The 13,721-nt window shown below is 39.7% G+C and overlaps 1 protein-coding gene across 1 annotated transcript; it reads left to right on the forward strand.

Moving 5' to 3' along the window:
* Window positions 1-1,070: 1,070 nt before the first annotated feature.
* Znf286a (zinc finger protein 286A) lies at window positions 1,071-10,686 on the forward strand (the record flags this gene model as incomplete). The annotated part of the gene is made up of 5 exons (XM_051181596.1): window positions 1,071-1,161; window positions 2,036-2,121; window positions 5,845-5,959; window positions 7,476-7,568; window positions 9,187-10,686. Coding segments are annotated over 5 exons (1,617 nt in total), but the record flags the coding sequence as incomplete, so codon positions are not given.
* Between the last annotated feature and the right edge of the window lie 3,035 nt (window positions 10,687-13,721).

Genomic DNA, 13,721 nt, shown 5'->3' on the forward strand with positions numbered 1-13,721 from the left:
GGGTGGGCTGGTTCCACAACTGGAATGACTTAACCATGGTCTCTTGAGAAACCAACTTTTTTGACAAATGTTGAACTGCTTTTTTTGGTTTGGGTTTGGGTTTTTTTGTTTGTTTGTTTGTTTGTTTTTGTTTGTTTTTTTTGTTTTTGTTTTTGTTTTTTGTCTTGCTCAAATGTGTGGAAACTGTCTCAATGTTTTCAATTCTGCTCATATGAGTTTTTAGGATTACAAATAGTCTCTGGATATAAGACCATCAGAATGGATGGGTATCAAACCAGGATCCTGATCTAGAAAATACAGCTTTCATATAGTTTAAAGACAAAGAATGAGTTTGGGGAGGGCAAAACCATGGCTAAAGCCTTATACTCAAGCCTACGGTAAAGAAATTTGGGCTGAAGCTGCATAGAGGTAACTGCGCAGACAAGGCACAGAGAGAGCCACAGAGACTGCGTCCCCCACTTCCCACTTTCGGCTACTGTGGAATCTAACCACAGACAATTTCTCGCGCGAGAGAAGAAGACTGCTTTGCCGCTGAGCCACTCCTGGTCCCACCTGCCAAGAAACCAGGGGTCCCGCTGCACGCAGGAGCTTCTGGGAATCGTAGTTTCTGGCCTTGCCCCACAGAATGTCACGCATGCGCGACTCAGAGCTACCCCGAGAAGTTCGTGTCTTTGTCAGGCCCGGGATGGGAGGTGAGTTGCGAGGTGGGATGCTGCGGTCCCCCGTTTACCTCGGCGGTGATTCACTGGTGGTTCCGCGCCAGATGGGACTGGAGTTCGCAGTACTTGAGCTTCGCCCCCTCCCTGCCCCACGCGCCCGCGGGGATCGCTCCCTGAGGGACCCGGGTGCAGACGGGAGCAGCGGGCGGAGCTGGGCGTGAGGCATGGTTGTCTGCACCCTGTGCTATCTCAAGTGTTTGGTTCCCCAATGACAGCTCCAGGCACCAGGGACAGGCATGTGAGGACCCAGATTCAGGATGCTTTCTCTGATTTCCAGGTCCCACGTGATGTGAGTGACGCTCTCCGCAGAGCCCAAGAGGAAAGAAGCCTTCGAGGCTCAGTGGAGGACTAACTGTGCCATCCAGAGAAGAGCAGAACATTGGGGACATTGAAGAGGTGGTGATCTTGAAGATGGATTTGATTGAAGTGCCCCAGAAAAGAGGTAGAGTTGCTCATCCATGGGTTGTTTCTGCATCGTGGAAAAGTTGAATTCTTCCCTTTGAAGGGTAAACGCACTTTTTCCCTGAGTTAGGTGGTTCTTGGAAAAAGAGGGCGACTTGTCAATTGTCTTGAGGATAAATGGGCTCTGAGAAGTTGCGCTGCTTGCTGTGGGGTCAGTCCCCATCCATTTAAATGTGCTGCACAGTGGAACCCGCAGTGGCAGCAGGGTCACAATGTTGTCACAAGTTCTTCCAAATTATTGTCCAACCTGGCTTCCATCGTTAGATACAAGAGTTCATTTTTGTAGTTGACAAATATATTTTTTCCGCACCTATTATCCCACTTTATCCATACAGTTAACGGTAACATCTCAATACAGATAACTCGAAGTTAATTTAACAGTCAAGAAGCGTGAGGCTGATGACTAAACCAGTGTTTCTTGAACTTTAGTCTGTGACCTACTATGCCAGAATTCCCTCCCGGGGTGCTTGTCAGATTTCTATGTCACCTCAAACTCAACCAGTCATAATTTGGAGGTGAAATCTAGCAATCTACTTCTTAAGTGAGGTTTAAGAGAAAAAAAATTTTTTAAACCATTGAGTCTGCTTCTAAAATTTTAGGTAGACTATGATGGGAACTTACTTATCCTAGTTGGTAGACTAAAGAGTTCTGTTTTCTGGGATGTGTTTTTAGTAGAGCCAGAGAAGCAACGTTCCTGGGCATGTTCCACAGTACTGGAAGGTAACCATTTATTTTGGATTCCCTGCAGTCTTTGTTAACAGAGGGTGCACTTGGTGTGATAAAGGGGGTTTTAGATTGTAATCTGAGTATCAAGATGGATCTAGACTCTGTTACTACTGCTTTCTTGTCCTTAGCTCTGTCTTCCCAGGATTCCCTCCTTTCCCAAGAGAAGCGTGCAGAAGGGGAAGTGGCTTCTCTGAGGCTCACAGCCAAGTCCCAGGTGAGTCTCCATGGCTTAAGATGCAATTCCAACTTGTGTCTCAGAGCACATATGCACTCCCTTTTTCATGTGGGATTTCTTTGCCCGCAGAACCCATCTAGAGACCTGAGTTCTAATTCTCAGAGACTAAGGACTCAGTAGGAAATATTTTCTACTTACTCATAGTGCCTTTCTTCTCCCTCTGGTATTTGTTCTCTCTCTACAGGCAAGTAAGCCACATTTGTCTTCTTTCCCCTGCCCCACTATGCTAATTTCTGCATTTGGTAATGTGGAAAGCTAGTTTAAGGGTGATATAAGGGTACATACTTCTTGAAACTTGCATTTCTCTAAGGGAAACAGCACACATGTAAGTAGGAACTTAAGAAAACACCTTAAATGCTGAAGTGATTAGAATACTAGTACATACTCAGTTAAAACTGATACTGGAGGAAAAACCCCTATGCCTTGAAGGAAGGCTCAGAAACTCGGGGTTAGGAACCAGTCCTGCCTGGGGATAAATTTGAAGTATTATGTCTACAGTTTCCTCATCACTTTTCATCCCTCCCACATAGAGCAAGTCTTTCAAGGGAGAATTATTGGACATGGGATGGATGGTGGTTGCACTAATTGCTGTGCTCATGTTGCTTTCTACAGCCCAAAGATCCCTCAGTCAGCCTTTGCTAGATATAAGGCTTGTAAAAATGGCTTCTGGCCCTTTTTATACTTTCTCGACTGCCTTGGGAGTCTTGGCAAACTGCACTAACCCAAGAGGCTTCAGCAGAGTCTTAAGATACTCATCTTAAACTGGCTTGTGCAAAAAGAGGTCTTGATTAGCCAACCTAACTGAAAGTCCAAGGTAAAGGATTTAGGCAGTAACATGGAGAGCTAGCTTATCCGTTTTGTTGACCTTTGTTGTTTTGAAATAGGCTTTTCTTCTAGTGCTCTCATCAAACAAGTGTAGGCTTGCATCTTCAAGATTGAAGGTTAGCTGTTCCCCTAGAGCTAGGATTAATTCTAGCATCATCTAAGGCCTTTTCCTACACCGTTATTGGTGTTGGCCAAGAGTAACTGTGGAGTATACCAGTGCACATGTATGTAGACACATTCCACCCCTGACTCCGATAGAATCAGCTCTACCCCATCTCCACAGGCTTGAGTGGCACCAGGGTACAGACAAATCAATGTACAGATACCAAAAGAAGGATGAACAGTTGGTGCATTTCTATACCTTGATACTAGAGTGAAGACTGTTATATCATCATGGTGAATTGGCTCTTTTATGGATAGTTTTAAAGTCTGTCCTTTTTACTTTTACTAGATTTTATTTAACGCTAATATTAGAACTTTTGTGTTCAACTCTGCCTGAGTCAGTTAAAATTTTTAATCTTTTCTTAGTAGGGTTAGAAAATATGTATATTAGTTTCATTTCTTACTGCTTTAACAAGCAGCACAGAATATGGAAATGCATAGATACGATAACATTCCTCCCAAATCATCCCCTCACCTCTTTCTACAAAGAATCACTGTCTGGTGTATTTGTCTGTATTTTGTTGCGTTTAGAGTACTGAGTCAAGATGACATGAGGTACACTGTATTTCCTTCCATTTCCCTCCCCCACCTGAGGGGTGCTTTGGTTAAACTATTCTGTAAAGAGGATAGAGCTTTTAACAAGATCATTTTGTAAGGAACTCTGCTCCCACACAGTGGGTACTTAGTGCTCCTAAGTACTTAGTTTTTCTCCTACTTAGTTTTTCCTACCTTGTATAATCATTTTCATTTTTACTGTTCTGTTTTGATTGTTTTGTTTGTTTTGTTTTCCATTGATGAGCAGTTTATTTCTGCTGACTGTTGATTGAGTTCTGGAATCAAGGACACTTTTTTTTTTTTTTTTAATGAGGACTTTTCTATTTAGTGGCTGCTGGGGGAGTGGGGTTTGCTTGTTATTTCATTTTCAAAGATTCTTTTATTTCTAAAATATCAAATTATTTTTAGAAACTTTACTTTGAGAAAAATCTAGACATAGGAACGGTTACAAATAGCAACATGGACATCTCTTTTCTCCATTTCATCCAAACTCCAGAAGTTAACATTTTATTTTGTGTTATCCTCATTTTGGAATTGGGACATTAATGTTAGCATAATAGTGACCTTTGGCCTTTCCCAGATGTCTCACTTTTCTGTATATAAAATTTCTGCTTCTGTCTTTTAATTCTCTTTCTGAATTTGTTTGATAAGATTTGTGTGGCCTTCTCATGTATTTACATATTTTGAAAGTACAGGAAAGTTCTTTTTTTTTTTTTTTTTTTTTTTTTTCTTTTTGGTTTTTCGAGACAGGGTTTCCCTGTGTAGCTTTGAACAGGAAAGGTTTTCAAAATCTAAGAAATTTCAAAAGTACTGTGCATCTCCAGAGTTTTAGCCATTTAGCACTGGGCTTTGCATTTTGCTTCTTTATTTTTATGTTCCAATGTAGTTTTACAATTATCATCAGGTATAGCTTTATTCCTATTTGGGAATTTACTAAAATCTACTTTGTTGGTTTTTGCAATTGCCTTATGAATGTTTAAATAGAAGATGCCTCCTGTCCAATTAAGCATTTATTACACATTTGTTTCAGCACACTTGGGATATAGTTCCCATTCCCTATGGCATAAGTAAAAGGAGCATATTCAATACCAATATGTAGCCATCTCTCTCTCTCTCTCTCTCTCTCTCTCTCTAATGTTACTGAGATGTAACCTTATGAGGTTTTTTTCATAACCACCTTTGAGTTACGTCTGTAACCTTAATCAGTTTATCACATTTTCTAATTTAATGTCCTTTATCTTGAATTAATTGCACATTTAGCTGGATTTGTTGTCCGCTGACAGGTTTTTTATTCTATGACCTCTCTGTTTGCAAGTTCTGCATTATATTTGTGTTTATTAAAGACTTATAGGGAAAGCATACAGATTTTTTTCAGTGCTTATATCTTTTTTTTTTTTTTTTTTAAAGAAAAATGGTAGTCTCTTAGTGGTAGAAACAATCTTATTTCTGAGTGTGCCTGATATTCAGTGAAAGTACATAGACTATTTGGAATCTAAACACTATTAGAAAACACATCACTTCTCTTGGTGAGTGTATCTTGGCTGCATGCATTATTTCCATCAGGAACAGAATAAAAGGAAGGGGAGTTGTTTTAGCCAGGGTTCTCTAGAAGAACAGAACTGACAGAATAAATATATATAAAAAGGATTTATTAGAATGGCTTAGAGACTAGTCCAGCTATCCAACAGTGGCTTCCTCCTGACAGAAAGTTCTAGAATCCAGTAGTTATTTAGTTTATGAGGAGAGACATCTCAGCTGGTCTTCAATATATGTCAGGTTCCCAAAGAAGTAGGCCCTACTGTTACTGTATGAAGGAATGCCTCAGCAGCAAGATATGTAACTTGCCAGTGAGAATGAGGGCAAGCAGGCACAAAGCAAAAGCTTCCTTCTGTTGTGAGAAGTCTGATTGGTTCCATCTTTTTATATCAGCTGCCATGAGAAAGTGTGATCTAGGTTTAGGGTGGGTCTTCTGACCTGAAGAGATCTGAATTTAAGGTGGGTCTTCCTGCATCAAATAGTCCAATTAACTAAAAATCCCTCACAGGTGTACCCAGCTGCTTGGGTTAAAATCCATTCTAGATGTAGTCAAGTTAACAGCCAAGAGTAGCCATCACAGGTATCAACCAAAAGATGATGAAGAAAAGCGTATTTGTGTTTTAGGAAACCATGACATTCAAGGATGTGGCCATGGACTTTACACCAGAGGAATGGGGGAAACTGGATCCTGCACACAAAGATGTGATGCTAGAGAACTACAGGAACCTGGTCTCACTTTGTAAGTCTTCCCATGACTCTGAGATCCACTCCTGGGGCTGATATTACTTCATGAAAATGAAATGCATTAACAAGCCTTCACTTTTCACTTTAGAAGTCGTGAAGTATTTCTTTTTGGCAAAAAGGGGGAAAATGTTTTGTTTTGTTGAATGCTGAGGATTGAATCTGAGCTGAGATGTTGAGATTTTCTCCGTCTAGTCTCAGACCGAGTTCTCTCACCCACAGCCACTATGAAACACCCACTCTGAGACTTAATATCTATAATTGTTTGGCCATTGGCTTGGGCTTCTTACTGGCTATCTCTCTCTTAATTATTAACCCATAACTATTAATCTGTGTATCTCCACATGGCCTTAATCTTACTGGAGAATATCCAGACATCCTACCTTCCTGATAGCTACATGGTGTCTTCCTGACTCTGCCTACTACCTTTCTCTGTTCCTGTTTGGATTTCCCACCTGACTAAATCCTGCCTGTCCATTGGCTGAAACAGCTTTATTCATCAACCAATAAGAGAAACATATATTCACAGCACACAGAAGGACATCCCCCATCACATACACACTGCCACTGAGCTCTATCCCTCCCCATTCTGTCCTAGGTCCATGGTGAAATATTTAGGCTTTTTGTTTGTCAAGATTCAAATGACAGCCTAATGTACACTGGCTTTGTGGGGGAGGAGCTTAGGGAAGCAAAGGTGCCATTGGAATTTTGTTTTTATTTAACATAAATTGGCTTGTCTTTGCCATCTTATCTGTTAACTTAGTTGAGATTCCCCGATGTGGCCGAGGTGGTGTCAGCAGCTCTGGGGCTAGATTATTCTTCCAGTTAGCTGAGAGAGCTGAGCTAAGAAAGGAGATGCTTTTATTTTATTTTGAAAATCCCACTAATGGGCATATATCCATCAGATAAACAGTGTAGGGCAGAGGGGGGGGGATGCTTGTGGCCCATTTTGGATCCTGTGTGCATTGCATCACTCTGTGTGGGTTTGTGTGAACATACGTGTGTATGTGCGTGCGCACGTGCAAACTTGTTTATTTCAGGGTAGTATAGGTTGTAGTGGCCCCTGTCAAACCCTTGTATAATCTCCAGGAAGAAATCTAGTAATTGAAAAAGAAAGGAAGGAAAAATATTGGAAGATAAAAACTATAGTTCCACAGTCACAATTTTGGGGTGCCACTGAAGTCCCATATTATTAATATTCTTTTCTGAAGTGAAGATTAATCTCCACTATTATTCTATAACCCCCACAGAAAATTAGGAAATGGAGAGGCTTTCTTTTCCTTTACAGCAAGCAAATCTGTCTTTATAAACTCAGTTTAAGTTTGCTCCAGTCTTAGACTCTTGCAGATATTCTGAGCCCCGTTGAGAGGCCCTTCCTCCCTCACTCCAGATGGCCTTGCATCATCGAATCTAGATGAAGGGCATGGAACTAAACTCCATCAGAGATCTCTGTTCGCACCCTAAATACTTGTTTCATTCATTTTACTTTCTTTCCTTTTCTTTTTAATGAACAGGGCTTCCCGTCTCCAACCCTGATAGCTATAATTTGAATGATGAAAAAGAACTATTGAAGCTTGAGAAAAAACCTGCTAAATGTGGTTACTCAGGTAGGTGAGCTCAGTGGGGCACTTGAGCAGAAGAGTGAATGAGTAGCACTCTGCAGTGCTCGGGAGAGTGTCTGAAATGCCTGTGGGGCCAATTTTCAAAATATTTTAGAGTTTGAAGCTTTTAAATATATAAGTCAAAATAAAATAATGTAACCATCGCTAAAATTGTTTTATTTCGCTTTCTGCTCCTTTCTTCTTTCCTTTTTTTTTTTCTTTTTCTTTTTTTTTTTTTTATTGTAACAGTAAAATACATAAAAGCATTATAATGTTTATGTGGATTTTTACAAGTTGAACACACTCATGTAACTATTGCACAGATCAAGAAAACACTAGTCTCCTGAGAAGCACCCTGTGCCCAGTATTCTGTCCTCTCCCAGGGGTAACCTCGTCTCCAAGTGTAATACCATAGTTAGTTTTCATTGTTGTTGGGCCTTAATAAATGGAGTCATTGTGTATTCTTTTGAGATCAGCTTCCTTCTCTAAGCTCTCCTGGTGAACATTCATGTTGTGGCATGTTGCTGAATTAGCTCATTCACAGTGCTGTGTGGCCTTTCATTATTTCAGTCCCCCAGAGTACCTGTTTTTCCAAAGACAGTCGTCTGGATAGTGTGCAGTTTGGGTTGCATGAATACTGCTCCTGTAGACATTCACATCTCTTTTGATGAACACATAAGTGTTTTGTGTGTGTTAGTGCTGTGTGTGTGCATGTGCCTGTGTGTGTAAAATGTAGATATTGCCAAAGAGGGTTTACAAAATCTTTCCACTTACATTTCCACTGAGAGAAGTTGTAGCATCTAGTTTTTCCATGTGCTTATCAACCCATAACTACTATCTGTGTTTATTTTAGCCATTTCTATGGCTATGTGATGTCTTTTACTTTTTAAGAAATAGAAATTTTACAGATTCAGAAAAAGCCCTCTCATTCATTCTCTAGAAGTAACCTTTTTGTCTTGAAGTTTTATATTCTGAATGGTGACATTGACTTCCCTAAATTAGATGTAATTAAAACCTTAACACTAAATCATGTGTGTGTTTATGCAAGTGTGTGGGCACATATCCATGTGTATTGGTGGCCAGAGAATATGTGCATACATACACCTGCACATACAAATATGAGAAGATTCATATATATTTGAATTTCTTTCTGGGCTTATTTGTCTATGTTTTAGTACCATACTATTTTAATTACTATACTGAATAGTATTTATAGTAGCATAGTATTATACTCCTATCCTACATAGCATTAAATGTGTATATATTTAGCTATGCATATTTGTGTTTGTGGTTTCTTAAACATTAGAAGGATTCTGTAACGTGGTTTTTGCTAGCCAGATTTAATGTGCTCATTGCCTGCTCCTCCACTGACACATTTTTCTTTTCCCTCTTCCTGTTATATTTCTGATCATCTTTACCCCCATCTGATTCTCCTGGATAGAGTCTATTCATTTTCATATTTACTTCCCCCAATTTCCTTATCCTCTGAAAACCATCCAATAAGAGTGTCAGACCTACTGATTCCTCAAAGGCATTCTTTCATCTTCATTAATTCATATGTGTTATAGACCTATGTTCTTGTTAAGCACAGGAAACAAAATTTGCATTTGCAATGTCTTTTCAGACATGGAAACTAGACCTGAGAGCAAGGATGCAACTTCAATACAAGACTTTTCCACAGAAGAATCCTACCATGTTACAAGAGCAGAAAACCTGACACAAAATACTGATTATGACTCCAGCTTGGAGATAGCTCATGATTGTGAGCATTGGTTAGTGCATCAGCAAGGAAATCAGGAAAAGCACTTAAGACAAATGTTTAATCACATGAACTCCCTCCCTGGGGAAAAAGATAGTAAACGTGATATATATTGGGAAAATTGCAATCAGAAACCTCTCCTTATGACTGATGAGAGAATTCCCAGACGATCCTATGACTTTCATACACTTGGGGAAAGATTGAGGCAGAAATCAAACTTAATGAAAAAGCAGAGATCTCATAAAGAGAAAAAACCTCATAAATGTGATGACTGTGGTGAACTCTTCACTTACCATTCAGTACTTATTCGACACCAGCGAGTACATACTGGAGAGAAGCCCTATACCTGCAGTGAATGTGGGAAATCCTTTAGCCACAGAGCCAATTTAACTAAACACCAGAGAACTCATACTAGAATTCTCTTTGAGTGTAGTGAGTGCAAGAAAACCTTCATAGAAAGCTCATCCCTTGCTATCCATCAGCGAGTCCACATTGGAGAGAGGCCTTACGAATGCAGTGAGTGTGGGAAAGGTTTTAACAGAAGTACACATCTTGCACAGCATCAGTTGATTCATACTGGGGTGAAGCCTTATGAATGCAATGAATGTGATAAAGCTTTCATTCATTCATCAGCACTCATTAAACATCAAAGAACTCACACTGGAGAGAAACCCTATAAATGTCAAGAGTGTGGGAAAGCCTTCAGCCATTGCTCATCCCTTACAAAGCACCAGAGAGTTCATACTGGAGAAAAGCCATATGAGTGTAGTGAATGTGGAAAAACTTTCAGTCAGAGCACACATCTTGTTCAGCACCAGAGAATTCACACTGGAGAAAAGCCCTATGAATGTAATGAATGTGGGAAAACATTTAGCCGGAGCTCAAATTTTGCTAAACATCAAAGAATTCATATTGGAAAGAAACCCTACAAATGTAATGAATGTGGGAAAGCCTTCATTCATTCTTCGGCTCTTATTCAACACCAGAGAACTCACACTGGAGAGAAACCTTTTAGATGTAATGAATGTGGGAAGAGCTTTAAGTGTAGTTCATCTCTTATCCGACATCAAAGAATTCACATGGAACAGCAACCCTGAAAGCATGCTGAGTGTTAAGACATGTAAGTTGGCTTTATCACTGTGTTTAACATTTGAATGCTTAAATAGAAGGCCCATAATGGGACCCTTGGGAGCATTTGTATATGTGTATGATTTCACTTGTCCAGTGTATAACTTTGAACAACAGATAATGAAAACCACTGGCTTGAGATCACGAAATTTTTTGTTCCCAGTTTTCCAAATACCCAATTTTTTAAAACTCTGGCTATATATCTCAAATTTTTTATTTCCAATTTTTCAAATACCCATTTTTTTTTAATTCAGGGAATGTTTGGGAGACAGTAGTGCTGTGACCATTGTGAGATCTGGTTTCCCCATGCTTTGTAAGAGCCTTTCATTTAGTAAGGATATCTTATTTTGTAGGTTAGGCTTGAGACTTACATACAGCCTTATCATTGGGAAGACACAAAGTCATTACTCTGAACTCCAAGACAGACATATGTTATCATTTCCTTAGTAATTTATGTGCTGGAAAGTAAAGGGTAAGAGGTAAAAGTTGCTTAAGATTCCAGACTCTACAAAGTGCTGGCTAATTTGATGAATATAACTAAAATGTATGTATAATATTACATGAGCAATATTGGTCACTGATTCACATTAATCACGTTGTTATCCCTTTGTTTTGAAGATTCAATTTTTTGGTTCCCTTGGAGTTAGCCTAAAGTACTTAATGGATTAGAGTCTTCACTTGGCTTTTGTTTGCCAGTGTCCTCTTTTCCCATCTTGGGCACTGTTTGAGCCCTTGGTTTTCTTGGTTTTTTGTTTGTTTGTTTGTTTGTTTGTTTGTTTTTATAGTCAGAACATCAGGGAGAGTTCATTCTACTGCATTGCTCAGCTTTCGGTAAACTATGCTCTGTCACTTTTAGAAAACTCCCTAAGTGTATTGCAATTAGAATATGTCTGAAAAGTTGACAGGGGCCAATGAATTATTTTATTTGGGGTCCCATTGAAGAAAAGAGCTGAAGCAACTATGGAGCACAGTAGCATACTTTCCTGTCAGGCACGGGGAAGGCACATGGGACAGCCCTGAAGTGACCTACCTAAAGATAAACATCTTTTATTCTTCCATTTATCTGGCTTTCATGTTTTACTCACATGTTATTCTTCCATATATTAGTTGGTCTTTATCCCTCACCTCTTGAGTAAACATGATGAAATCATATTGATCTATTAATGTTATTAATGTGACAGAGGTGACCAAAAATCAGTGAGAGGATAAGAAACACAAGAACAAAAGCTCAAATAAGTACACAATGCCAGGATTTTTTATTTTTGTTGTTGTTGTTTGGTTGGTTTTTCAACACAGGGTTTCCTCTGTGTAACACTCCTGGCTGTCCTGGAACTCCCTTTGTAGACCATCCTGGCCTTGAACTCACTGAGATCTGCCTGCCCCGCCTCCTGAGTGCTGGGATTAAAGGTGTATGCCACCACCACTTAGCATTCAACGTCGACTTTTTATTATTTTTTTCTGTATTACAAGTTTTATGAGAAGAAAATATAGAAAACTTATAGGAAAAACTAATCACAGTTTTGTAGTTTCTCATCCCTTGGGCCCTTCCCTCCTAGTCCATGCTCTTGCCCTCCATCTATTATTTATTTTAGTACACTTTGCATTGTATGACTAAAAGAAGCTGTGAGGGGCTAGTTTAAAGGATGTGGTAGTGGAAAGCACTGATTGATGGGTGAATGAGTATAAATTCAGTAGCAATGGAGATCGTGAAAAGTAAGGGTAAAGAACTCTTCATAAAGACATTTTGGAATGAACAGAAACTCACTTAAGGAGGTTAAGTTGGGTGGAAAGGCTTAGAGTCTGCCTTGTTTAAGGTTTCTATTGCTGTAATGAAGCACCATGATCAAACGCAGCTTGGGGAGGAAAGGGTTTATTTGACTTACACTTCCACATTGTAGTCCACATTGAAGGAAGTCAGGACAGGAATTCAAACAGGGTAGGATCCTAGAGGCAGGAGCTGATGCAGAGGCCATGGAGGGCACTACTTACTGGCTTGCTCCCATGATTTGCTCAGCCTGCTTTCTTATAGAACCCAGAACCACCTATCTAGGGATGTCACCACCCATGGTGTGCTGGGCCCTCACACATCAATCACTAATTTTAAAAAATGTCTTGCAGCTTGATCTTATAGAGGCATTTTCTCCACTGAGTTTCCCTCCTGTCAAATGGCTCTAACTTGTGTCAAGTTGACATAAAACTAGCCAGCACAAAGTTTGAAGTCAGACTAGAATGGCTGATTCAAGGAAACGCACCCAACTCTTTCATTACTTGTCAGTGTTTCATCTATTAGAGCAGGATCTGGCAAGCTAGATTTGGGATTCTTGACCAAGTCTAGCCACCACCTATTCCTATAAGTCATATTGAAATTCAACTACACTCAGTGTTTACATGTTATTTGGCTGCTTTTGTGTGCAGCGTCAGAATGGAATATGATCAGAGATTATGTCTGCTGTAAGCAATTTCATAAACATGAATAGGTATAGACAACAGATTTGTACCTTATAACCCAAGAGAAATTCAAAACCAGGCTTGAAACTTGGTACTAGAGACCAAGGCACCAGCATGTTTGGGTCTGGTGGGGGGCTACTTCCTTGTTCACAGAAGGTACCTCATCCTCCTGTGGTGAAGGGAGAACTGTTGTCTCTTCGGATGCTTCTAAGCATACTGACCCTCTTAACAAGAACTCTACTGGCATGATCCAATCACCTCTCAAAGATAAAATATCAACACTTGAATTTTGGAAGGACATATTTGGTCCATAGCAGATCAACTCCTAAATCTTGTAGTATTTGTTGTTTGGCTCTTTACAGAAAATGTTTGCTGGAGCTGTGCTAGGTCACCCATATCAAGGAGTCAGGTAGAGGGGTAAAGTCAGTAAGAAATCAGATGAAGTTGAAAAGTCTAGTCATAATGATGATGAACTTGCCTTTCCCTAAGGAATGAAGCCATTCTACTTACCCTCTTAGGCCAGACTGATAAACAGAGTGAAGGAAATGAACACACCAAGTGTAACTGCCCAGGAGCTCAGTGGTCCTATCTAGTTGATTTTTAAGGCTACAGGATACTGAGAATGGTAAAATGGGGAAGTAAAAGATGAGAAATGATACATTGAAATATTACTAGCCTTAGGATATGATTATATATCTCTAAGAAATTTTTTTTCTGTTCTTCAGACCTTTTCAGTGTCCTCAAAGCTTAGATAAAACAATTCACTTGGTGGCCAAAATCTGACTAGTGAGTTTTGCAAAGCTGAGCCTGATTTCTCCCATTCC

This window comes from Phodopus roborovskii, unplaced genomic scaffold (assembly GCF_943737965.1).
Source record: "Phodopus roborovskii unplaced genomic scaffold, PHOROB, whole genome shotgun sequence".
Lineage (NCBI taxonomy): Eukaryota > Metazoa > Chordata > Mammalia > Rodentia > Cricetidae > Phodopus > Phodopus roborovskii.